A 26,509-nucleotide genomic window follows, 5' to 3' on the forward strand; every position below is an offset into this window, starting at 1 on the left:
TTGTATAAAATGTAGTTTTAATTTTGATGGCTTTTGACTAAACTTCATGAGATGTATGTAATCTCTGTGCCTTAGGAATGTGGTATTGTTGAAAGTTTCTTTCAGGTCTTTATAAAGAAAGGTTGAAGACAGAAAGACTGACAATTCTGCTTTGGGAAGTGGGGGTTGCTATAGCTGTTCTCTAGGATATATATGATTACACTGTTTCTGCCTACTACTAAACTTTAGGTTCTTTGGGGGAAAGAGTGAGAGGATGAGTAATAAATTGTTGAGAGAAGCTGATATCAGACCTTCAATTTTCTTTCTGAAAATTATTAGGAAGAGCATTCATGAAAAGCAAGCAGATACAGAGACTTTAAAGCAGTTCAAATGTATTGATAATAACTACCAGTTTGTCAAAGGAGAAACCAAGGCTTGCCCAGTTTAAAGAGTGATCTCATCTTTTGTGTGTGTGTCTGTTTGAAAGCTGAGTACTGCCCATGTGAGCAGTATTCTGTAGTTTCAGGAAGGATAAACAAGCCTTGAGCATATGTATTGACTGAGGAAAGAGGATAGGCCTTGCATTCTTAGAGGATGACTTCAGTAAAATATATTGAACCCTCAGGGTTTTTTTTTCCCAGCCAAAGACCAAGAGCCATAGAAATGTATCCTGAAGACAAAGTCAATTCTGTGGTCAGTGAAGTTTCTTGTTGCTAGCTTGCCTTGTAGTTGTGGGAAAGTACCTTTGCCTGCCTGGTCTGAATAGGCTTTTCATCTAGTTGTTCTGAGAGAAACTGTGATGCTGCTAAGCTACTCGGAGAGATTTCTTGCAAATCAGTCCTGAAACTGTTAACAGACAAGATAAACTATCATAGGCTGGACTTCAGGTTCACACCTGAGGTGCTGAGCAAAATACTAAGATCTATCCAAATTGATGTGAAATAAATGTCTGAATTCAGTAACACTGCAACAGCAATTGTTATTCTATGTGTTTTGTAAAATCCTTAAAATTAGATTTCATGTTAATCAAAATTTTGGAGGTGTTTTAACTGGGAGAACTTCTGCTGGCCAGTGCTGCATAGTGTTACTGAAAAGGCTGCAGATGGTTAATTTTTTCTAGTAATTTCTTTCCAAACTTGTTGCTGAATGATTCTTTATTTATATACCCTTTATTATTCTTAGTGCTTTTTAGGAGATGAAAATTCCATTAAAGCAGTATTTCAATACTGTGTTCCAAATCTAGGTAAAATTCCACTGCGTCTCTGCTGGGTAATTTTTAGAAGGATAGAAAGCTGTAGGAACACTCCAGAATAAATAAAATCTGAGGAGAGAGTCTGTTAATTTCTGGTCACAAACTAACCACTGTGGTCATTCCCATGACTTCTTACCATAAGTTTTAGAGCCCCAAGCAGTATCAGTGCTAGTAAATCAGTTTCTAAAAGGCAGAAACCTGATGCTGAGTGTGTGATAGCTGAACATGTATTGCAGACTTGCTACCTGAGGGTGTTTTCTAACTTGCTGTAGTAAAATGCTTGTAAGGCATGTCTTGTGTGCTGTAAGTACAGGGTAGTGTTTGTGAAATGAATAACAAAATGTTACAGACTCTTCCTTTGGAACACAAGGAGGGTTGATCAGTCTGCCAGCTTTGGCAGAAATGAATTTGAAATGCTCATTAAGGAGCTGTCTAAACGTGTAATTTTTGTTAGCAATTACACACTGCTAAGGAGGATGGGAGAATTTGCACTTAGTCCAGTGCTCCTTTCTCGAAGTTTACAGTCTGGTCTTCTTGTTTTAGGGCTTGGTTTTAGCTGTGAGTGGACTTTTTTCCCTTCCTGTTCACAATACCAACTAAATCACTGAAGAAACCAGCAAATTAAGATCCTTCAATACAAGTTACTGAGTGTGGCAGCTGATAGGAAAATATAACAAACTTGTCCTGTAATCTGGGAAGTGTAGGTGTAAATCTTGAAAATGATGCAGGAACTGCAATTTGTGATATGTTTCTGCTTTCCAAGTTCTTTAATGTATTAAGCCGGTTCAGGATATTGTTGCTTGTTGAAGGAGAAACATACTGACCTTATGTTTGCTGTCAGTATTTAATTTACAAAGTTCTGTAATTTCTGCAAAATTGAGATTTTGATTTGTCTGTAGTTTATAGATTGGTAATTGCAACAAGGATCAAAATTTTTGGCACGTAAGTTTCTTAAAAACTGATGGAATAGATGACCTGCACAAAAGATATGACAAAAGTGTAGTGACACAGCACAACTGTATTACAGATAACATGGAAGAAGAGACTTTATCTAGAAAAAACAAAATAGTATAAGAATTATTTTGTAGAGTTGTGGTTTTTTTTTTTTTTTTTTTTTTTTTTTTTACTTTAGGTATAGGTAGATTTTATTTTAGTTTTTTTTTTCTATTTTTTAGTGTTTCATTCCTTTATTACATAGGAGGTAGTACAAACCTCACAGAAGAAACTGCAGAGATTGTAGGAGCAGCTGGCATTGCCATGACTGCTGTTGTCATCCCTGGCTGTAGCCAACTGGCTTTTGTACTGCCTTGTTGGTCTGCAGTGTCAAGGGCAGCTGTAAATCCATGGCAATCTGCAACCCCCTGCAGTTCCTGAGCTTACTTAGGATTGTTTTTGGGTTTTTGTGTGGAGAACTGAATTTTGGAATTGGCAATTTATGTATTGTCCAGGTGAAGGAGAGTACAAGTCTTGCCCGGTCTTTACTTTTGTGTCACATTTACAAAGGTTGACATTTTACTGCATAAAATAAAACGAGATTAATATCAGAATACTCTGCTGAAAAGGTTTTGCAGCAGTACTATTTGAACACGGGCTCACTTGAAGGTCATCCTTTCTGTGTCAGCTGATAGAGTAAAATGAAGTGTTTTGTAATGTAATACACTCCAGTTTTTAATTTGGGCCCAAAAGATATTTCATTTAAGATTCTTGACATAGTTTTCTGTTTGTGTGAGTGATTAAAATGAATAATCTTGCCCTTATTCTAGAAGTGACATTTAAGTGCTTAATCCTCTTTGGTCAACTAAACATCAGTCTCTTGCCTGTCCAATTGATGCATTAGGATGAAAGTATCACTTTCATTTTTAAAGTAAATTCTTAATCTCTTCCTATTAAAAAACTATTGGTTTAAACACCAAAACAGCTCAAACTTGGGGATTTGGAGTCTGTAAAATGTTGTTTGAACCAATACACAGGATATCATAGAAGTAATTTTTTGTCTGTTTGTGCCAACTTTTTGCTCACTTCAATAACTTTCCCATGATCTTGCTTTCACTTTGATATTCTTTTTTTCTCCTTGCTGACTCCCATGCTGTGGTGGGTTCCAGGTGCCCAGGGGGCTGTGTGTTCACTCTCCCATCAGCAAGGTTGGGGAAGACAAGAAAAAGCTGCTGAGTCAAGAGAAAGTAACTGGGCAAACCAGACTTGACTTATTTATTGACAATAATAGAGTAGGATAGTAAAAGAATAAAATGAAATCCGCCTTCATCCCTTCTTGTGAGGTGTAGGTGTGTGACGTGTCCTGACCATTTTAGTTCCTCCCCATGAGGGAGCTGAGGAATGGGCATTGCAGTTAAATCATGACATTTTGTCTCTGTTGCTACTTCTTCCTCATGCTGTTCCCCTGCTCCAGTGTGGGTCCTTTCCATGGGGTGCTGTCCTTCAGGCAGGGTCACAGCTCCTGCCAGAAACCTGCTCCAGGAGCAGCTTTCCATGAGCTCCAGGCTCCTCATGCCCTCTTACCTGCTCTGGCATGGCTCCTCCAAGGCTGCAGGGTGAATGTGTTACACCATGGTCCTTCATGGGCTGCAGTGGGACAGCCTTCCTTACCATGGTCTTCTCCATGGGCCTGGAGCATGTCCTTCCCTCCCTCTTGGCTGACCTTGGTATCTGCAGTGTTTTCTCTTGCATTTTCCTCATTCCTCTCTGCCACAGCTGCTGCACACTGGTTTTTAACCTTTTTAACCACAGTGCCCCAGCCAGCACTGCTGGTAGCCTTGGCTTTGCGCAGTGGTGGGGCAGTCTTGGAGCTGCAGCAGCTGTGCAGCAATGGGGGCAGCTTCTGTTCACTCCTCACAGGGACCACCCTGGCTGCTCCCTGCTGCCAAAACCATGCTCTGTAACCTAATGCTTATGCACATGGTTTATTAAATGTGGTATTGAGTCCAGCCAAACCTCACTCTCTCCCAGGGTACTCGGGGAAGGAAAGTGCAGGCACTTTCCTGCTAATTTATATTAGCAGCATTGTGGAGTGCAGTAGTTCGTATTAAAATGTCTTTTCAGTTTTTAAGTTTATAGTACAGATATTTTTGAATAGAAATTAATTTAAATAATACAACTTTTAATTAGCACTATCAGATTATTAAGTTACAGTACTTCAGCAATCAGCATAATTTATTCTCTTTGTATATACTTAATCTGCAAAATCTCTCCAGAATAAACAAATTCTAACCAAAAAATATAATGTATTGCCATCTGTTATTCCAGAAGGTGTTGTGTGAGCTTTCTTTAGATTGTAATTCAAGTTATCTTTATAAAAAGGTTTGGTTTGCATTTGATTAAAAACATTTTTTCCTTTGTTGCTTATAATAGAGTTGAAGGGCTTCTGTGGAGCTTACCAGTTAGGTGTGCAATTTCTGTTGAGTCTATAGATGCTTGAATGTCCAGCTGGTCAAAATTAGATTAGTGTTAACTTCTGTTTTCTCCTATAGTATGGCACAAAAGGAAGGCAAAAAATGAAGTTTTACTTGAAATTTCCTTGCATTTAATTTTGTGGATACACCATGAATGCTATCTTCTTGTCACTGGCATTGATTTTCCATATTTCTGTACTCTGATTTAGTTTTTTTTAAAGACTGAATTTTCCAGTTAAATGAATTTATAAACCTAGCCAAAACTATTCAGGCTGTGCCAACCAAAATTCACCTGAGGAAGAAGCACTTGGTGTATGAGGAATTTGAATTGCCAATGTGTTACAAGAATACCTTCTATTTTTGTGCACAAAGAAATGTTCAGTTAGCTCACAAGTTCTAGTTTTGGAAACCAGGTATTCTGTACTTTGTGGCTGTTTTTTCCTGGGCAGCCAGCGCCGCAAGCACTGAGGGTTAAGCTGGAGTGGATCCCATTGGGTCATAGAGTTGTGAGCAGCAGCTTGTGTGGGAAAGACAGGAGTGGCATTAACTGATACAGCAGTGTGAAGGTGATTTGTGAGAGCTTGTTCAAAGACAACTTTCAATTGTAGAATAACATGTAATTTTCTTCATGTCAAAAGCAGCACATGTATGGTAGGCCATAACCCTTGAAGGCTGTCATGACCATGAATTCAGTTAATACATCTGTTTTTGTGTTTATTTCCCATATCCATTAACATGTTTTGTTCCTTTGCGATTTACAGCGCAGAACTCTGCCAATGCAGGTTTTGCAAACTTTGATGCATTTGGACAGTCTAGTGGCTCGAGTAATTTTGGAGGTTTCCCCACAGCAAGTCAGTCTCCTTTTCAGCCCCAAAATACAGGTAGAAGTCCTAGCACTTTTGATTAATCCTTAATTGAAATAATCCTTACCTTTATGTTGAAAGGTACCGAAGTTGAGTTTTCTTGCATCTGCCTGCTTTAATGTGATCAAGCCATCTGAAGCTCTGGGGAAACTCAAAATGAATTCCTTGTGTTTGGTGTTGATTTTTTTTTTTCCCCTAACGCTACTCAGAAGTCTGATTTATGGCACTGTGTTTGTTAGCTCTACACCTGAAATAACTATGAAAAGAATAAACTCTACTGGTTTTAATAAGTATTGAATTGACTCTGTCTTCTAAGAGAAGCACTTCAGTAGATCCAAAAGGATGTCACAGTACCAAACAAGTGTGTGTCTGCATATGTATGGCATGTGCACACACTTCAGTGTGTTTGACTTCATGTGTAGAGCCTATTGCTAAGATTTATTTTGCTTTCCTTTAATTTGATCATGCTTTAGAACTTCTGCTTGAGTTTACACTTGCTGTTTGTCTAGATCTTTGGCTGACTGACTTTCTTTTCCTTTTTTTTTTTTCTTTTGAGTGTGGTGTTGTTTTAAACTTTTTTTTCAAATTTTCTTTCTCCCTTCTTATGTTAACTTTAACCCACACACAATTTCTGGCTGTCCAGCGTTCAGAACGCTTTCATCTAGCTGCAGTTTTGGTGAATTTACTTCAGCTTTTCCTCTCCAGGCTGTACACAGTAAGTTCCACGCAGTGGAAAACTCAGCTTGCTTCATTTTATGCCATTGTAGTATAGCACTTCCATTCCTACTGTTGCATATGTTTCAACTTGTTGCTTATGCTTTTAGAAAGTTGTGTTTCTGTTTTAGAAAGTTCTGTAGTATGAGTGGAATCATCAACCAACTGTTATAAAATGTGGTGCACTTAATGGAACAACTCATTTAAATTTGTGACCTGCCTAGATTAAATTGTCTGGACAATGAAGAGATGGAAGCTCATGGTGTCATACTTGATCTGAAGTTCAGTTGTATGGACTCATATAAAATTTATAAAATTGATTTATGTATCTCTGACTTCAGTGGAGATTTGTTATAAAAGAGCTGTGTTGTGTCTTCCCCTAACCTCTTTCCTGATTGGATGCAATCTAAAATTCTTGAGAACAGAGAACAAAACTCTTTAAACCTGGGCATGAAATCATATAACTTTTGGACTTCCAGGCACTTTTTTTTTTGTTTAGGATTATAGCTGACATCTGAAATGACTAAACATTGAACCACTAAGCAAATGTAAATAGTAGTTATTTGTTAGCCACATATGGTAGGGAAATGAAGCTTCTGTATTTTGAGTATTGAAGATTAAGACAAAATAATCTTTTTCCAGGAAACTTTTATTGTTGAAATTACTTTTAACAGCTAAAAATAGCATATAGTTTTCAGGATAAAATTATGACTGTGATTTAAAGTGTTGAAGTTTGGGGTGTTTATCCCTGATATGCAGTCAAAACACTATTTTATGATTTTTTTCTGATGGCCCACTGAACTTTGAAGGAAATGGGAAAGAGCCTTAAATGGGTAGGATGGGGCAGGCAAACACATTGCCTCACATAGCCACAAAGGGAGGGTTATTGTGCCATCAGTTACATTTGGAGAAACTTCCTAACTTTGGAGCATTGATCATGTTTAACTTAATTTGTTACAGGTGGAAGTGCTGGATCAGTGAATGCTAATTTTGCTCACTTTGATAACTTCCCCAAATCCTCCAGTGCTGATTTTGGATCCTTCAATGCTTCTCAGAGCAACGCCACAGCAACTGCAGCCAGTAAAGCTGCAGTGAATAAACTGAATCTTCAGTCAGCTGACAAATATGCAGCTCTTGCTAATTTAGATAATATCTTCAGTGCAGGGCAAGGTATTAAACTTTATTGTTTGCCATGGTTATTCTATATGTGTATAGTTACCACAAGGATGGCTGTCCTTGTCCAAGTACTGTTACAGTATTTCAAAATTTCTCTAAGTCATCAGCAGAATTTTGTTTCGATGTACCCTTAAATATGCAAGATATGAGTTTTAAGACATCATTTCAAAAGGATATCATTAGAAGACTGCTGTTTGGGAACCTATTTCCCATTGAGATGAGTAATTCAAAATTAAAATATCTAAATAATCATTACTTCAATAATGAAAACATGCAAAAATACCAATACATATTTTATATTTGTACTACAACCTAGAGTGGATGCTCTGGAATGGAGAGCTGCAGTTGTTGCAAAGAGCTACCAGAGCAGTTTTCTTCCTCTCTGCCACAAAAACAATTGGCTTTTGTTTTTCATAAAATAGTAGCAATGCTATTTGGATTTAGTTGATCATAAATTGAGGAGAAAAAGCTACTTATTCTGTTCTTCTCAAATGTTGTGTTAAAACTTATGTTCATTTGTACTCTAGAGGTTTTTTCTGAAACGGATTATTCGAGGTTAGGTGTTTTGTTCATTTTCTAGTTGAAGATGAATGGATTCTTTTTCTAGGAAAACAAAAGCTCTTTGGGGCTGCAGAGTACCTATAGAGGCAGGACATTTTGCTGACAGCTAATGGCTTGTTAAATACTTTTCCCTCTATGCCCTAGTGCATATTTAATTTTTGTCTGCAACTGTCTGTGAACTTTCATGTAGTTCTCAGTGTCAGCAGGGCAGAAAGTGAAACTATCTCCAGTATGCTTCACCTGCTTGCTTTCCTTCTAGGTGGGAGTGAGCAGGGAAGTGGCTTCAGCACAGCAGTGTCCTCAGCAGGCCCTGCCCTGTCAGCCCCCAACCAGTCAAGTGCGTCTTCGGACAAGTACGCGGCGCTGGCGGAGCTGGACAGCGTCTTCAGCTCCACGGCCACCTCCAGCAACGCCTACACCGCCACCAGTAACGTCAGCAGGTACGCTGCTCGCTGCCCACCCTGCCTGCAGCAGCACCCAGCAGCTGCAAGGCGTTTCTCAGACCTGTTCTTTTCCAAACTGGGAAGCATTGAATGAGTTTAGAGGCAGTGCTGAAACTGCATCTCTTGTTTTCAATAATGGCAGGACTGAGGGATGGCTGACTCTAGGAATACTGTCAGCGGAATGTTCTCTACTTCTTTCTAATCATGACGTGCTAAACCTGTTAGATGGTAGCAATTTGCTCTGCAGAGCACCTGCATGCTTACTCCAAGTCAGAGGATAATCCCTGAAAAAAGAATTCACATATTTTTAATGTAAATGGTGCCACCCATTTCTGGATCATTGAAGTAACAAATACCAAATGCCTGTTAGGGGCTTGGCATTGCAAGTGCCCCTAAGGCTTTTGCTTTGCAACCTTTATGCTGCTGGCCTTAGTTCTATATTCCTCCTCCTACTGTTGGTGGAGATGACTTTCCATTGCTCAGCACCAGTGAGAGTGTCTCACCCTGGCATCAGGGAGGTACACTGCAGTCTGCAAACTGCACATGAATGTTCATCCCCTTTCTTTTACATGCCAGCAGTAACTGTAAATTGTATTTAATTATTAAACAAGCAATTCTGACTTCACTGAATGGATTGTATAAATTATTTCCAGCAATGCTTTTGGAACAGTACCTGTAGCTGCTACAGCACAGACACAGCCTGCATCTTCAAGCGTGCCTGCTCCATTTGGAGGTATGGAAGTGTTACTAACACCCTTGGGGACTATAAGTAAGCAGTCTACTAATTTTTACTTGATAATGCTCTGCTTTGACACCACTAGTACTGCTAATAAAGGTGCTGTTAACAAAAAAGTACTTCTGTCAAAATAACTATATTTTTAATGTATCTTATATATTCCTGATTTTTGGCCTAATTTTAGGTATGTGTGTCTTCGTATAAAGGTTGTGTAGACTTCATGTGAGTGAAATTTGCTGTTAGAGAAATGCTTACTTAGTAAAATGTCTTTAATCTTTCAGCAACACCTTCCACAAATCCATTTGTAGCTGCCCCTGTTGCCCCAGTGGCACCTTCAACAAATCCATTCCAGACCAATAGCCGAGGAGCAACAGGTTAGGAAAAAATACACTGAGTGTTTGAGAAACTTTCTTTAAAGAATTGCATTGATTCTTTTTTCCTATATCTGTGTAATATGTTTCTTAAAGATTTTCTGTATTATCTGTCCCTAGTCTGACATGTTTTGTGTTTGCTCAATGTTGAAGTGCAATTCTAGGATTTCAAATGGTGGTGATGAACAATGTCGAAATGATCTGTTTGAGCTCTACCTGTCTGTGGTATATGTATCACCAGCTGGCTTCCTTCCAAAACTATAACCTTGGCTTTAGAGCATGCTTTATAGAAGGTAGCCCTGAAATGAGGGATCTTGAAAGCTCTTCTGTTTAATTTCTTTCTTTATTTCTAAGTGTTGAAAGCTCTCAAAACCAAAGAGCTGGAGCCAGAACCATCCCAAGGCTCTTGGGATGCTAGCTCCTCACCAGTCCACTTAATTAGTACATTAGTGTCTCTTTTTTAAAGTATATGATTAATCTTTACGCTCATTTTTATATTAATTTTCTGTGGGGTGATTCTGTAGAATCATAATTCTATGGGCAAAATGTAATCACTTTTTAAGAAAGCAAACTTCTACTTTAAAATTATGAACTTGGATTAGATGGCTGCTAGGTTATGCTGATTTTCCTCTACAGAGCAAGTGCTAAATGTTGACATTTTTATCTATTAGCTGGACCTCAACAGATTAAAATCTACTGATGTGTGCATTTTGACATTTGAAATGTGGTTTGCTCAGTGATTTAGGTAGGCTGAGTTAAAAACTGATTTGATAAATTTTTGTCCTCTATTAAAATTATTTCTGTTTTCAGTCCTTTTTGAGATATTATGCAGCTAAATTTGTTCAGATATTTAATGCCCAAAATACCTTTTTTCTTTATTTTAATCCCATTCCTAAATGGGCTAGTTTGGATCATCGTTAAGAATTTGTAGCCTCTTTAGATAAATTTCTTGAGTATGGCACCTCTATCCTTCCACCTTCTATGCAGCTGTCCCTGGCTTGCTGAGGTTCCAAGCCTTTGGCAGCATCCTGATGTTCCACACTGGGTGACAGAGATAATGTCTATAAGTAAAGATAATATTCATCCCCTTTTAGTGTAAGGTGTAAACTTACAGCTTGTCCTTTTATGTGTTCTTCCTGCATGAACGTTGCTGTTAAATACATGGGAGATCTATTTTGTAGAGCTTATTTCTCATGGTTTTCTAATACTAATCTATGGCTGGTCATGCTATTGATGAACTGTTTGGTACATATATGTGTATCTATTTCTCTCTATATATAAAAAATTAAGAAATGACTGTTCAAGAGTGTATAAATGATTTGACATTGTCTGGTCTCTTTGTGGCTTCCATAAGGCCTCTCGGGAGCAATGCACTCTCACATATTTCCTCAGGCTCATTTTGGTAGGTGGCCACATTTGGTATCAAGTTTCTTGTGGCTAATTGTTCTTGCTTGTAAAAGCTTATTGACAGCTATCTGGTTCTCTGCACAAAGCATTGTGGAAGGCTTCTTAAAAATGGAGTGGGTGTGGATATTTGGCAAGTGGGCAGAGGGAGAGAAGAGCATACATAGACATCCTGTTGAGCAACCAAAACAAAACCATTATTGGTATCATCTATGGTCACCATATAGTGCCTATGAATGACTGTTGAAGTTTCTGCCAACAGTAGTTTGATGCCTTTTGGGATATCCCAAGTCCCCTGCTGATTTTGTTGTGCTTCTTTTTGCCGTTTTAGCCAAGTTTGCTGTGGAGTAGCTGCTCTGCTCACTGTAACTTGAGAACAGTGTTGGTACATTAGTTTTGCGTGCACGTGTCTACACTTTGTCTGTACAATGTCTTGCCCTTGAACACTTTTGGGGTAAATACTTCAACTGATAATTAAGCTATATTCATTAAATTTATTTTATTAGCTTTATTAAACAGTTGAGCTTGCATAAAATGTAGCTTGTAACATTTCAAAAGAGAAGTCCTGTTTAACTAGCATAGAATACCTGGTGTCTGTATTTGTACCAAAAATCTTCCTATGCACTTCTCTTTTCAAGAACAACTCCCAAAAGACTGAATAATGGTTTTGTTACTATACTTGTGCACCTCATGTGCTCCTGTTTATTTGCTGAAGGCATGGGGAAATGCTTATGAGCTTGTGTGTTCTTTATTTGAAATATTCAGCAGAGAATCAGATGAAAAGTTTTGGGCTCTTTTTGTTTTAAGTTCTACCTCAACAGTAAGAGAGTTTGCAGCAGAAACTTTGTGTGCAAATAATGTGCATGGTGAGAATCTCCTTAAAGACATTAAAGATGGGATTCTAAAAGGGGATGCATGTATCCCTTTGTTTTTTTTTATTTATAACCTCCTGTAGTGCAGCTTGAAGTAGGAAAGTTCTTTCATGCTTTTCTAAGGAGAAAAACAGAGGGGCTTAGGCTGCCTGAACCTGCTTGCTTCTTATGTGTACAGACTTCTACCAGAAAAACTGTGGGGGAAATATATGATAACACTCGGAAGAAAAAATAATTTCCTCTTCACAAAGTGTATCTGAATGTGCTGGATCTATAAATTTTAAATAACACCATTCATTTTCAAAGTGTAAAGGCAAATTATGCACCCAGTTGGGGGTGATGGAAGGGAACAAATCAGTTCAGTGAGTGGCTGTGGAAGTTGAACCAAACTTTTGTCCAGTCACATAGGGCATTAGAAGACTTTTAACATGGCCTTATAGTAATTTGTTTCGTGAAAAAAATGATTTCTTACAAATAATTGCATGTTATTTTTTGCCTACCAGCAGCAACGTTTGGTACTGCATCCATGAGCATGCCGGCAGGATTTGGAACTCCTGCCTCCTACAGTCTTCCTACTAGTTATAGTGGCAACTTCCAGCAGCCCACGTTCCCAACCCAGGCAGCTTTCCCTCAACAGACTGCTTTTGCTCAGCAGCCAAATGGTAGGTGTGCATGTTTTAGATAACCTTGTCTAAATCAGAAACATGGAGAAAATGCTCTGTCTATAAGTTGGCAATAACAGGTGGATATTTATTTCTACATGAACTTGATAGTAATGTTGATGAAGGGTTCCCACACTGTTCTGGCTCTGTAGATGAGTCTTCTGACTTGGCTGTGTGCAATTGCCTAATTACCAAACTGAAATTTTACCAGAATCCCATTCTAAAATGGTAAGTATTCCCAGGCTTAAAGGGGTTTTAGGCAAGAAGGGCTGTTTGGAAATGTTTGCAACATACTATTACACTTCCTCTAACTTCATAGAACACAGGCAAGAGAAAATTGGAAAGCATTTTATCCCTGAATTTATATGATATAACATTGAAAAAGGTGCATATGTAGAAATTGGAGATTGGTGAGTTGTGAACAGTTGATAACAAACAAAAAACCAAAAAGCTCAGCCACAGTGTTTGACACTTGCATTCCTGATCATGTTTAAGTAGGATCAGTCCTGCTGATTCTGCAGTTCAAACTTACACTTAATTTTGGCTGGGAGCTGCAGCAAAGAACTCTTTGAACATTGTTTACTAGTATTAATATTATTTTGCTTTTCTTTCCAAGGAGCAGGTTTTGCTACATTTGGGCAAGCAAAGCCTGTAGTAACTCCTTTTGGACAAGTTGCAGCTGTTGGAGTATCTAGTAACCCTTTTATGGTGAGTTGTTGCATGTCAGTGACTTCTGTATGTCCAAAGAAGAATAGTCTGTAACACTTAATTTAGAGATAGACAAATATTAGGAAGTTTTATTGCTTTTTATAATGGAGGGAAGCATGTGACTTTCCTAACTGCAGCTCACTATTTGAATTTATGCCATTTGTAAGGATGTTCAGACAAAGCAGAAGTACTTTCATACATGTTCCCAGAGTAGTGTTATTCCAGAGAAGCAGCAGAAAGCAGATTGCAATATAAAACAGAAGTACTCCCCAGCAGATTATTTTTTTTAAATATATTCTGCATTTATTATTTACAGTATGGAAAAAATAATCTTAAAATTCTTGCCTTATTTTTCTTTGTTCCTTTTCCCCCAGGCTGGTGCACCAACAGGACAATTTCCAACAGGAAGCTCATCAACCAATCCTTTCTTATAGCCTTATAGACACTTTACCCAAAAGAACTCTTATGTGGTCACATAACATCTCTGCGCCTCTTGCACTGTTGTCTTGTTTCACTGATATTAGCTTTAAACACAAAAGAAGTCTTTAAGAAGTAAAAATAAAAGCCTGCATTGTGTACCTTTAAAAAGTTTCAAAAAGGAAAAAAAAAAAAACACCACCCGACACAAAAAGCAAGAAAAGCAACCCCCCACGAGGTAATAAGGTGCAAAACAGAGGGCTGTGGTAACATCCTTGAACCTGTGAAGTGGCAGGTACAAAGTAGCGGTATCATGTGTATTACAATTGGCTAATAAGTTATTGCAGATACCACACTCATTATGCTGCAGTACTGTACATATTTTTCTTAGAAAATAGCTATTTGTGCATATCAGTATTTGTAACTTTAACACATTGTTATGTGAAAATGTTACTGGGGAATAGATCAGCCACTTTAAGGTGCTGTTGTATCTCTTGGAATGAATGAGCTGCATCATTTTAACCATTGGTATTGGAAGTCACGAAGTTAAATTGAAGGTTTGTTCATTTCTCAAAATGTTTTCCTTTCCTAAGAGCTCTTCTATTTATACATGCCTAAATCTCTAATGTTAGAGGGATACCTGTCTGCATAATAAAGCTGATCATGTTTTGCTACAGTTTGCAGGTGAAAAAATAAATATTAGAAAAAAACCCCTGTGTAGCATTATTTCTGTGCAGTAACATGTACTGGATGAAAATGTGCACACTGTGTCTTGTATACAGATGAAGTGTCCAAAGCAGTGTGTTTAAAGGTGAGCTAAGCCTAAAATTTTCACATCCTCACTTGGATGTTTCTTTTTGCCCTTGTGATGAAGCTCACTGTTCTAGCTCAAGTGAAGTGACCTGTCACACAGGAGAGTGTTAGGTGAGGTTTGGATTGTTTGCATAGAGTGTGTCATGAAGGACACTGGAAGCACTGGGAAGGGTAGTTATTGGAGAGGAGGTTTGCAGCAAAGGACACCTTATTATGGGTAACTAATGACAGGCCTTAGTTGTGCTCTGAACAGAGTGTGTAACAGCAGGCCAAGGGACCACAGATGTAACAGCCCTCTCTTTATTAAAAACTGATACCTATCAGTAAGAGCTCCTGTGGAATATTAAATTTATTTTTTTAATTTACAGAAATATTTTGTGCCATTCTACAGTGAAACTTGTAGGGGGAAAATGTCTGGCTTTGTCTTCCTCTGTAACAGTGATAAGATTCAAGGAAAATATAACTGCATCAAAGTAGTTGGTGTTTTAAACAGACGTAAATTTGGCTACAGTTCAAGTGTAATACTGGAACTAAGCAAATAATGTAAGTATATTGTGAATACATAAACTGCAAGCTTAAAGGTTTCTGACCAGCTGGAGAATAAAATTCTAACAGATTTTAGGATAATAGGAATAAATAAGGTGAGATTGACTTTTTTTAAAAAGAACATGCGAGTCCATTTGAGATAAACATGAAAATTCTTCAAGGTAACACATTTCACTTGTAACTGACTGCCTGAATGTTGGCTAGGTTTTTCTAGGGCATCTGAAAGGTTTGACCTCTGCTTGTAAAAACATTTGTGCTGATGCTTTTGACTTTTGTTGCCTGCCTGTGGGGATTGTAATTTCTTTTTGGTTTTGTTTTTTAAACTTTGGAGATACCAAGCTGGAGACAGGCAACTCATAAAGCATACTGCAAGTTTTCTGAACTTAAATGTCTGGTTTTGTCCTGTTGGTATATTTAAAACAGGCTTGAAGGCTCTCTTTTGTTTCTGATGGAGACTGCTCAACAGTGTGGTGTTCAGTTCCCAACATCCTCTGAGGAATTCACTGAAGAAATCCCCAGCAACTGGAGGTTTGCAGGGTATTAGTAACACCCTTACTCTCACCACTGTATTTTAGCACAGTGTAAATAGTTGTAGCTCTCCCTGTTCCCCAGCCTTGGCTGTTTTGGATAGTATGAGGTAAATGCAGTAGAGAGTGGAGAACTGCAAGGGTTCAGCTGGGCTTGTGGAGTACTTAAAAATGCCTAGTGCAGAGAACTGGACCGAATCAAAGACATGTCTTGTCAATGAGATGAAAAGTGTTATGAAAGAGCAACAATTCTGTGCCTTCTTCACTTACAGTGGTGTGAATTAGGCTTTGGGCAAGGGCTAATGATATCAGCATCTATAGAGATTATTCTAATCCAAATATTACTGCTGAGATACTGAAACTGATTGAAGTATGCAAGGCATGTAGTTTAGAATATGCTGTAGAAGTCTTTATTTTTCATAACTGACTTATGACAGATAAAAGGTTTGCAACTTTAACTACACACAAGCACACATCTTTAGTCTGTGTTCACAGATTTTAGATTTGTCCAATTCCAGATAAGCTGAAGATCTTGTATTGTTTTGAATCTTCTGTATATTGAGCATTAACTGGCACCATTGGTGTTTAGTTGTTTAGGTTTTAAAATAGCTTTATTTACAAAATTAATTTTTCACCCCTGATTTTAAATGTTTTTTATCATGGAGATCTCTGCAGTTATTCCCTTAATTGTTCATGCAAATAGCATAGTTGCCTAAAAGCTGTATTTTTGTGTTTTAGCATCAAAGCACTTCACTTGATAACTCTAGGCCCCTTATACAGAAGTTAATATGGAGACCTCTTAATTAGACTTCAGTCCTAAACATCAGCTGTTACAAGTGTAAGAAGATGCTACACTTGCAGGACCATCCTGAGCTCTGTAAGGCAAATGTGATGTCCAGTTGAAAAAGCCTTGAAGTTTTCCAAAGGCTTCTGTGACAAATTATCTGACAAGTCATTGTATGGTTCAACTGCTTTAGATTGCCTGGGCATGTTTGATGGTCTTCTGTCAGTGAATAAATTGCTTTAAATTGAAATACTCAGTAGAAGGCAAAGTCCAGGAATTCTGTGAGTTCCTCTGGTGTGAGGTTCAGGTATTTGTATGTCCTTGTGCTCACTGAGCCTTAATAGAAATTTGTATGTCAGATCACTAAACTTGAATTAGAAGACTGTTTGAGGAATGTTTGTATTAAACTTTTGGTGAAGAAAATGGAGCAAATGCATCATTCTGCATTTGACAAAGCTCTCTGTGCAGTAGGCTCATGAACAGCTTGCTTCAACCTGGACCAGTTTTCCTTGATTGAATGTTACATTCCTCTTGATTTCTTGTCCAGATGACGGAGCCTTCTGCATTGTTGCTTGTAACCATTGCTTTTGTCTTGGTTGTTAAGGGGCAGTGCTTTCAGCAGCCACACTTGTATTTCTGCATTTGATGGAAATTATGGTGTACACGCTTCTGATCAGGAAAATTCCAGTTATGACTGCGAAGTAGCTGCCATAAATGAGAAACTGGGAAATGGAGGTGGGGAGGGAGAAGAGTAGTTATCTAACAGGAAAAACAGTTTTTGACTCTAAGGGGTGTCTCTCTATTGCTGCCTTCCCTTCCCTGTCACATGTGCCCAGAATGACCCCATCTTGAGAGGATTCAAGAAGTCTGGACTGCTTGACTTTACACTATAGAAATTCTGTGGTTGTAAAAGGGGGAGACAAGGTTCTGATATGTCCTTCCCCACCTCAGTAAGGGAGGACAGCTGTCTTGCACTTTGTCTTTTTTCTGGAAACATGAAACCTAGAGTCTTAGACTCATTTTGTGTCTCTGTTTAAACTAATTTTAGAAATTTAATGGGGAACTGCAATGAGTTAATTTCCAGAATTACAGTAACTTTAAAGGTGTGTCCACTGGAACTATGTAACTTAGAATTACCCTAATAATAGACCTATAGGTTGTCTTTCAACTGGCTTCCTGCTTCTGGTTAGGGTATTTTGACTATAAACTTGTGAATAGTAAGCCTTGAATTGGAAGAATACCCAAAGTAATAGGTGGTCACCTTTGCCCTCTGTTTTGTGAACACAGAATATTTTCCAGTCATCCCAGTATTGGGAGGCCTAGAGGACAAGCAGGTTGTAGTAGTTCAAGCCAGTTCACTTTAAATGAGTTACTTTCCAGGTGAGTAACTGTCCTGAGCTTGCACATTACCACAGGCTAATCTTGGAGTAGAACCTGCTTTTGAAGGAGAGTAGGGGAACTAAGCAGTGGGACTCAGTGGCTTACCTGAGTGCTGATATCCAGTCCCAGACCTCCTGAATCTACTACAACAACAGTTAAAATTGTCTGAATCACCAGTGCAACAAAGTTGTTGAAGCCAAACATCAAAGCATAACGCTCCATGCTGAGGTTGATAGCAATCTGAAACCTGACAATGAATGCATATGTTTACAAAACTGTGGAGAACAAGGACGGGTGGATGCACTTATGGGAACAGTTTAATGGGCACAGTGCACTCTTCAAAGTACAAGATCACTTTAATCTTGGCTATTAAGCTTTATCAGCTTCATTTTGACAGAAATATTTTTGGTTTTTCTGGCTTTGTGACTTTTGTGCATCTTATTTACCCTTGAGTGAATATTTTTGCTAAATACCTGTGTATATTCACTGGATCATTTTGAGAACACTCATGCATTGGTTAGTGAATGGCCAAGTGCAGAAGCTACCTTGTTCTCACTTGGAGTGTACTATTGTAATGGTTAGGTCATATAATTTAACCCAGTTTTATACAGGCTAGTAACAGTATATGCTGCTGTCATAACCTGTTTGTATTTATACCTAGGGAAACGTCCAGTAAAATTTTGATAAATATAAAAATTTGACAGTGATTTAAATCCAATTTAGTTAGAAGAGTTGTGTGTTGTACTTACGTGGCTATTGTTATAAGAAGCATATAGCAAGCTTTAAATGCAAGGTAACCAGCATAACATGCCCAGATGTTGTCAGTGAAGTGCATAAGAAGCAGAGAACCACTATCCAGTGCAGAGAAAATTCCCAAAGCCAGTTCTCCAGAGAGATCCCAGTTTACTTTGACATATCCAACTGCCATGGATGTTGCTGAACCTAAAAATTGAAAAGTAGTAATTAAAACTTGGAAACATTATCATTGAGAGCCGTTGCATAACTGTCATTGGATCATGCCAGGAGCTCTTCAGTCTTGCTCACAGTGGACTTTGGTAATGGTATGGATCATATTTCTTGTTAGGGATGTGGGAGTCTTCTGTTATTTGGATGTTTTCTTCCTTGTTTAGACCTTTCACTGCCTGAAGTGCTCTGGGAAAGTGCCTCATGCCTAAGGCTGGAGGCAGCAGTGCACTATCTATTGTGGCTCTGTTTTTAGACAACTATGAGCAAAGAGAAGAACAATCCCACCAAGCATTTTCTGTCAAAATATGTATAATGAGTTTAGTTACTTCATGTGAAGTTCTTTATGGAAAGAAAATCTTAGCACTTTATGCCTTTTTTGTTTTACTGGAAGTGTATTTACAGGTTCGGATGAAAAGCCTTATGAAACTGCATTTGTCAATGTCCTATTGGCCATCACATGTTAAAACCCTTACTCGAGTCAATTACAGTGTAGCAAACCCCATGTTCTCAGGTGGGCTAGCAGAAAAACTGGACTTTTTTTGCTGGTTATATGTATTCTTCATCAGAATTCCAGAAACTGGAGCAAACCAATCCCTTTGGTCCATCCCTGCCGTGAGCAGTGGTTCCCAGTGGTTAATGTCTTCTGTAACCATGAGCACTGGTTCCCAGTGCTGTGAGTGTCTTCTGTACTCTGAAGGTGTGTCAAATGCCAAGTAAGGGCAAGAAAGACTTTGGGAACTCTGTTCAAAGCAGTAGTCAGAAGTTCTGGAGTAGCTTCAGTAAAATGGAATTTCAGGCTGATTGCAGGGAGGAAAAGTAACCTGACAATTGCCTGTAGCAGTGTGGGATACAGCTCCTGGAATATAGGGAGAGACAGCTGTGTAAATGGGAGCTCCATAAGGAGGCTGTATTGGTGCTGTACAGCCATGTAAATGAAGTTTCACTTTACCCATACCCTTCTGTGGCTAAAGAGAAATGGAATTTGGGTGGACCAGGTAAATAATGAGAAGCAGAATGGCTGAGGTTGGAAGATACGGAGGTCACGTGGCCCTGTTAAAAGCTGCCAGCTAAAGGAAGCTGCTCAGGATTGTGCCTAGGTTTTGACTCTAGGATGGAGAGTCCACATCTCTGGCCAACCTGTTCCTGTTTAAAATCACCCTTGGAATAAAAATGTTTCTCTGTGTTTAAGTGGAACTTTGCTTGATTTTGTGACCCTTGATTCTTGTCCTGGCACTGGCCACCACTGGGAAAAGCATGGTTCCAGCCTCTTGGCTCCTCCCCTTCAAGTCTCTATGCACATTAATAAGATTACTTGGTTTTCAAGGGTAAACAATTACAGTGCTCTCACATCACAGAAATGGTTTCACAAAATATTCTAACTTGGAAGGGACCCACAAGGACCATCAAGTCAAACACTGAAGAGAATGGCCCATACAGGCATTGAGTACAACCCCTTAGTTGTGGCAAACATGCCAGTCAGGACACAGATGTATTCAGGATATTTGTTGAGGAGCACTAAGACTGGAATGATTTTTAATCCAGTGTCTAAATAGACATTTTCACAGTATGCTCTGAGTAATACTTAGAGGAGTGTATCTGTTAACATGTTCTTTTAATTCTTAAACCAGCCAGCTTAAGGTGTATTTGAAGGAGGAATATGGAAGATATCATTGCACAGTTTTAATGTGCTTACTTAAGGTTAAAGACGTGGTCTAAACAGAGCAGTAATCTTAAAACATTTTGGCAGAATGAGTCTCCTCTAAGAAGAAAAAGCTTATTTATATATGTTTTTAAGACTAATTTTGAAGAGCCCACTGTAAAAGTTTATAGTAAAATCATGCTTTGCACACTATTTATCTCTGTCTGTTTACTTAGCTCTCATAGGAGGTGGAAAGGTACCAAACACATTTCTGAAGAGTCCGTCAGCACAGGATGGGTTACAAGTACCTGCTAATGATTGCTTACCCAAAAAGGTTGCTATGGCTTCCACAGCTCCATTGTACACTGCGGAGCTGTGCGAGGGGGCTCGCAAGTCCCACAGCACCTGGACATAATTCACCACCTGGTTGAAGCCGGCCGTGGCCAGAGCCCACCACAGGGACCAGCAGAGGAGCTTGCGGGAGCCGTAGCAGTGCCTCAGGTCCCTGCCCAGCTGCAGCAGCACGCCCAGCAGGTGCCTGTGGGGCCCGGCACTGCCGGCCTGGGGCTGGGGGCTCGGGGCCCCGGCAGCAGCAGCAGGGCTCCTTTCCTCTTGGCAGCTCTGGGGCCTGGGGGCAGTGCCCACGGCCAGCCCTTTGCCAGGCTCTGGCACAGGCTCAGGGGCATCTTTCCTGTGGAAGAACATGCTCCTCTGGGGCATGGGCAGGAAGAGCGCGCACACGAACGCCAAGGACACGGAAGCCAAGCTGATGGCGTTGAGGTGGAAGTAGGAGACGCCTGCTAAGGACACCAGCAGCTGTCCCAGCACGGCGGCCACGGTGGCTGCCACCAGAGTGACGCTCCTGCAGTAGCTGGTGACCCTCTGGTAGTGTTGGCTGCTGACCACGCTGTAGATGTAGGCGTAATAGGCCACCTCGGTGGCTGTGACCATGCCATAGAAGAATTCCACCAGCTGCATGGCCACCACTCCATGTGCAAAGAGCAGCAGCAGCCACGTGACGATGAGGCTGAGGCCCTGCAGGAGGAGGACGGGCTTGTAGCGCACGTAATCTGTGAGCAGGAACACTGGGAAAAGGACAGCCAGGTAGGAGTATGTCCAGACTGGAAAAATCTGGTTGGTAACCTAGAACACAATGAAAGAGGAGATGTTAAACAAACAAAACAGCCCCAACCCCCCATGTGTTTGAAATACCCTCTTGGATGGTTTTTGATGGTGTTACTGCTGAAATGACATAGTTTTGATGATATGAAACATTGGAATGTGTGAACAGTGCAGGCTTAAACTGCTTTTAGTTACCTCACTGTGACTTCACTATGTAAGGACTAAAGACAGTGACGTTATGCTCCACTAAAGAAACAGATTGGCTTAAAAAGTAATTCCAGTAAAGGCCTATGAAGAAGGCACCTTTTGATGTTCAACTGTTTAAAGCAATTACGACTTTGTGTCTGATGTCTCTCTGGTTTCAAATCCTATTCCCTCCAGTATCTGAAAATGAAGGCTTGTTTTAACGTGTATACCTTTGGTCACGTCTTTCCCTTGTTAGGTAGAGATAAAAAAAAGTATGTGCTTCTTACAAAGGGGAATTGGAACAGCACAGAATGTGTAACTGCTACTAGCGTACAGCACCTTTTATGTTTTTTTCTGATTTAAAGTAAATTTGAAGAAGTCTTCCAGTAAGTTTCAGATGGAGTTCAATACATAGATGCCCTGTGAAGAAATTCTTTCTCTTTTTTTCTAAAACTTCTGATTTTGAGTTGGAAGGTGCTGTTTGTGGTTGCCACTAAAGCTCAGTGCTTGCCCAGGCAGTTTGGGCACACCTGGGGCAGGTATCCTTATAGATGCACATCGCAAAGCACCCTTCTTCTGTGACTCTTAAGTTGCCTGTTTTGGACAGGTCTTGCCCAGTAATTGTGGGGCCTGCTAAGGTATCCATTCCTATCTCTTGTTCTCTGCTTAAGCAATTAGACTAGAAAGGAACTGTATCAAATGCTGGAGGAATGTTTTTTACTTCTGAGCAAGTACTGGAATGATTTTGCATAGTGAGCAGCAGGTTCACTGTATCTTTCTGTGTGACTTCTTTTGTTTCTCTGAATTTAGAATTACCTCATTGAATTAACTCACTGGAGGTGAGTTTGGCTGAAAGAGACAATATCTGTACTCTGCTTGATTTTGAGTTAAGGATTCTTGCTGAAATCAGAATTAAGGCACTCTATGATGCTATCTGTGTGATTTATATAAGAAATAATGCTTTCCCTTGTGGTTACAAAACAATATTAAAAGGGGGGAGAAAAAGACTCCCTGACAACCTAAACCACAAATACCTTTTTTCAGCAGAAACCTTGGGTTCACAGTGTGCTGGTGGATTCTGCCTTAACATTTGCTACTGCACATCAGGAATGACTGTTCCTCATATTAGCTGTATGTGGGTGTAGCAAGCCTGTGTTTTCTAATTATACCGTTAGCTCCATGACTCAGCCACGTGTTAACCATGTCCCCTTTTGCTGGGAGGTGTACTCCTGAAGCAGCCAGTGCTGAACACAGCACATAGCAAGGAAGCTTGGAGTGCATGTTTTTTGTCAAAAACCCCCAATTTTTCTGAATGTGGCTTAACCTCCAAAGGTTAATGAATGCATGAAATATAGGAAATAAGCTTACAACTCATAAGGGGAAGGCTGCTTAGCTGGGAAGGCTGCTTAGCTTTCTTATGTTTTGAAATCAATTCTGTCAGTGTAATCAATTCCATGGTAAGTATAAATAAATGTCTCCTCTGGGGTGGAGAGAGGAACTAGCTGACCTGATTTTGCCAAAAATATCAACCATCAAAGGGGTTTCAAAGTTCTGAGAATGTAGGGACTTTAAAATTTGGACCTCCTGCCAAAGAGGTGACTCCCTACTCTTTTCCAAAATCATCTTAAATATGGATCTTTAGATAAAATGCACTTCATCTTCCCTTCAGTTACTGCTGTAAGACCTAATGCTTTAAGCATTTTAGTTACTGCTTAAGTGAATAGTTACATACCTCTTCAGCTGTTAGGTTTTTGTCTGGTCCTGTTAGATAGGGGGTGAGAAAAGATTCTGATGGCCTCATTGTGGTGAAAAATCCATTTGCACAGATGATCACTGTGGGATAAATCCAGCTGTGGTTTACGGCTCCCTTCCAGCAATCCATAATCTACCTAAACAAACAAACGAAAAAAAAAAGGTATCAAAGGAAGAATAGGTGCTCTTCACAGTTGGTAAAAATTAATTTTCAAGTTTACATTTTAACTAAACCTACAGTCACTCCCCTGCAGCCATAACCACCAGTGAGGGCTGTGGTGGTGGCATCCAGTGTAACTGGACTTAGGGGGACAGGTGGCAGTGTGACAACCAAGGGCTGCCTGCAGAGGTGGCTCAGATGTCTGGCTGGTGTGCAGATGTTACCAAACCATTGATCTCAAGCTCTCCTGCACTGAGCTGCACTCCTGGATCTCCTCTTGGGCAGGGACACCTCTGGCACGCTCCTGAGGCTGAGATTCTTTGCTGCAACACATTCTTGGTAAGTGATTAACAGCATGCTCAGCCTTGAAACCTTGGCTACATCATATAAAGAACTTATTGCATTTATTGCATAACCCTTTAGATGGAAGCAGTTGACCAAATCTGGGACTAGGAGTGGGTCTAAACTGCACCCAGGCTCCTCTCTGAGAGGAGTTTAGAGCCCAGTGACTTAGGAGGAGGGTCTCTCTGAAAGTTTTACCTGATCTTGCCATCTCTGCACTAAATCAAGCACACTTTCCTGTTGAGTCTTGTTAAACCACTGTCACATTTACCACTGAACTTTGTTATATTGATAAAGGGCATTGTCACTTCTGTCTCACGAGTGAAGTGCGTGGCTCCACCTGTGCCACATGCCTAAGCCAATGTTCCCTCACTGAACCTGCCTGGCTCCACAGCTGCAGTTTGGAAATGAGCAACTGGATCAAGGTGCACCAGCCCTGGTAAACTCAAAGGCTGTTCATAGTGACGTGCTTAGGGCTCAGTGGCTGTGCTGTAGCAGAAGAATAAAGTTCCATTATAGCCTCATTTCTGAGTGAATGGGTGGGCAAAGTGTGAGATCAAAGCTCATTCTGTATGCTCAAGGAGGTTTTTGTCTGTTGATTTGCAAATCTGTTTGATTTTTTTGTTGACTGATTTTACACAGTGACCATGCAAATGTTCTTGATGGCAATAAAAGTTATCAGGGAGCTCAACCCATTTTGATCCTAGCTTCTTAAAAATGCCTTAACACTCACCATGTTTCTTGCACTCCAGTCATTGGAGAGGGTAAAGAAAGACCCAGAAACTATCTGCTCATGGTACCTGCTCAGACTTAGAATAGAGAACTATTGACTTCACTTTTGAAAGTGATGACCAAAAGGAAAAAGAGGCTTGTTTCTTCAGTGTAGCTGGCAGCAAAAAGAAGTCGAGAAAGATTTGGTTTTTTAAGTTTATTTTACTGCTTTTGTGCTAAAAAGTCAATTTCACTGATCCTGAAATAAGTGAAACAGTGTTTTCAATCATAAGCAAGTTAAAGCAAAGCACTAGCTGATGTCTAATCATGCTGCTACAAGCTGTGTATCTTAAATTGCTGAATTCCACTCTATAGCAGGCACTTTTGAAAAAGTGCTTCTGCTTGCACTGAGATGATATCCATTAAAACTTAGTATAAATCATATGTTATAAAGACAATATTTGTGTGACCTCAGAGGAATGTTAGAAAAAGCAGCCCTAACCTTGTAACTTGATTTTTAAAAATTGTCTCTGTCATCTTTCTCCTACAAATAATTGTAACTACAATTTAGTCTCTAGTATCTTTAACTCAAGCCCTTATTTGAAATGTGATAAAAATATAAAAAATTAAGCCCTGGACTGATCAGCAACATCTCCATAAATCTTGCATCACCTCCAAATGCACTGAGCAAGTGAGTAGCCAGCACACTCCCAAATAAATGATGAATTACCTGTCAAGGCTCTGGCTGTGGGGAATTTCCTGTGGATTCAGGTGCAGTTCTTCCTAGGATGACTTTGTCTTGTAGAGAAGTGAGAAACCACCCTTTCGAGCTGGTGGTAGTCAGATATTTCTGTAACTTTTTCCAAGAAGTTATTTCTAAACTTGAAAATGTTATCAGAATTTAAATAATAATAATAACAGCAACTTGTCATAGTTGTTCTTTCTTGCAGAACTTGTCCATGAAGATTGTAGGGAAAGTGTTCTTTATGCGTTTTGTCAGCAAACTGAGTTCTGTTTTTAAGATAAAACTATAAGATTTAGTGTAGCTAATGATTAATAAGACCTGTTGTGACAAGAAAGCAATGATTGCATTCTTTCTGTTAATAAATACCATTAAAAGCTCTGGTCTCTGATTTATGGAAAGACAGATAGCCAGTTTTAAAATTTGGACTAACTGCCCCTGTCCCGTGCACAGCACAGAGGCCTCTGGGCTCATAGGGCATCTCTGACTGTCCTGGCTCTGCTGGGGCTATGGAAGGTGGGACAGCAAATGCTTCCTACTATTAGTTAGCCTGGAATTACTTCTCTATAGGACAAAGGGATTAAATTCAACTGCTAAATCTAGGTTCTTAGCTAAAAAATTACCAGGCTTGTTTCAGAGAAATGCTGCTGCTTTGCTTTCCTTTACCCATTTTTTTTTTAGACTGTACTGCCTGCATCTTCCAAGGTTCATCAGAGGCTGGAGTTCACCCTGAAACCTGTTGGTAGGATGTGTGTTGACGCTGGGAGCAGAAGCTGAGGCCCTGGCAGGAGAGGCCCTTTGGGAGCTTGACAGAGCCTGGTCTGGTCCTGCAGGTATGGGAGGTTCCCTCAGGGCTGAAATTGGTGCAAGCAGGCAGGAAATGCTCAGGAGAGCTGGACCTGCCTCTGCCCTTCATCTTCCTCCCTTATTTCCCCCATAATGCTTCCTGCCAGCTTCCAACCTCAGAATCATTATTTTGGAGATTAGAGAGAATAGGAATAGATTTTTTCTTTGAAGTCTTATCTGTTTTCTGAAGATGGTTTTCTCTAAAGCTGCAAGCGAAATACACTGTGTCTGCTCGGTCCTTTGCTCCTCAGTGACATCCTACAGACACAGAGAGCAGTTAGCTCTAGCCAGAACATAAGAATGGAACTGAAAATATGAAGTTCCTCTTTTTGATTTAAACACAAGCTCTTATTAACTTCTAGTCCGGGACTGACATCTAGTTCTAAACTGAATGCCTCAAAAGAAGATTGCTACTCACAAGGGAGAAG

The 26,509-nt window shown here is 39.7% G+C and overlaps 2 protein-coding genes across 9 annotated transcripts in view; one reads left to right on the plus strand and one right to left on the minus strand.

Moving 5' to 3' along the window:
- Nucleotides 1-13,819, plus strand: part of AGFG1 (ArfGAP with FG repeats 1) — a 35,513-nt gene extending 21,694 nt beyond the window's left edge. Inside the window, exons 6-15 of one of the 8 annotated variants that reach the window (XM_058811949.1) lie at nucleotides 5,400-5,519; nucleotides 6,145-6,216; nucleotides 7,176-7,385; nucleotides 8,212-8,392; nucleotides 9,049-9,128; nucleotides 9,413-9,505; nucleotides 10,857-10,904; nucleotides 12,282-12,440; nucleotides 13,057-13,148; nucleotides 13,523-13,819. In XM_058811949.1, coding sequence (XP_058667932.1) covers nucleotides 5,400-5,519; nucleotides 6,145-6,216; nucleotides 7,176-7,385; nucleotides 8,212-8,392; nucleotides 9,049-9,128; nucleotides 9,413-9,505; nucleotides 10,857-10,904; nucleotides 12,282-12,440; nucleotides 13,057-13,148; nucleotides 13,523-13,582 — 1,115 coding nt within the window. In that variant the 3' untranslated portion in view covers nucleotides 13,583-13,819. The remainder of the gene's footprint in view (nucleotides 1-5,399; nucleotides 5,520-6,144; nucleotides 6,217-7,175; nucleotides 7,386-8,211; nucleotides 8,393-9,048; nucleotides 9,129-9,412; nucleotides 9,506-10,856; nucleotides 10,905-12,281; nucleotides 12,441-13,056; nucleotides 13,149-13,522) is intronic. The other 7 variants (XM_058811950.1, XM_058811951.1, XM_058811952.1 and 4 more) reach the window with 7 other exon arrangements.
- Nucleotides 13,820-15,857: 2,038 nt separating this feature from the next.
- Nucleotides 15,858-25,658, minus strand: LOC131562457 (thiamine transporter 2-like). The gene is made up of 6 exons (XM_058812203.1): nucleotides 25,224-25,658; nucleotides 23,261-23,417; nucleotides 20,547-21,363; nucleotides 18,365-18,557; nucleotides 17,721-17,862; nucleotides 15,858-16,957 (listed from the first exon to the last, which is right to left on the minus strand). The coding sequence occupies exons 2-6, from the start codon at nucleotides 23,408-23,410 to the stop codon at nucleotides 16,835-16,837; spliced, it is 1,425 nt and encodes a 474-aa protein (XP_058668186.1). The 5' UTR covers nucleotides 23,411-23,417; nucleotides 25,224-25,658; the 3' UTR covers nucleotides 15,858-16,834.
- Nucleotides 25,659-26,509: the final 851 nt, after the last annotated feature.

The sequence above is a fragment of the Ammospiza caudacuta genome, chromosome 11, assembly GCF_027887145.1.
Source record: "Ammospiza caudacuta isolate bAmmCau1 chromosome 11, bAmmCau1.pri, whole genome shotgun sequence".
Taxonomy (NCBI): domain Eukaryota; kingdom Metazoa; phylum Chordata; class Aves; order Passeriformes; family Passerellidae; genus Ammospiza; species Ammospiza caudacuta.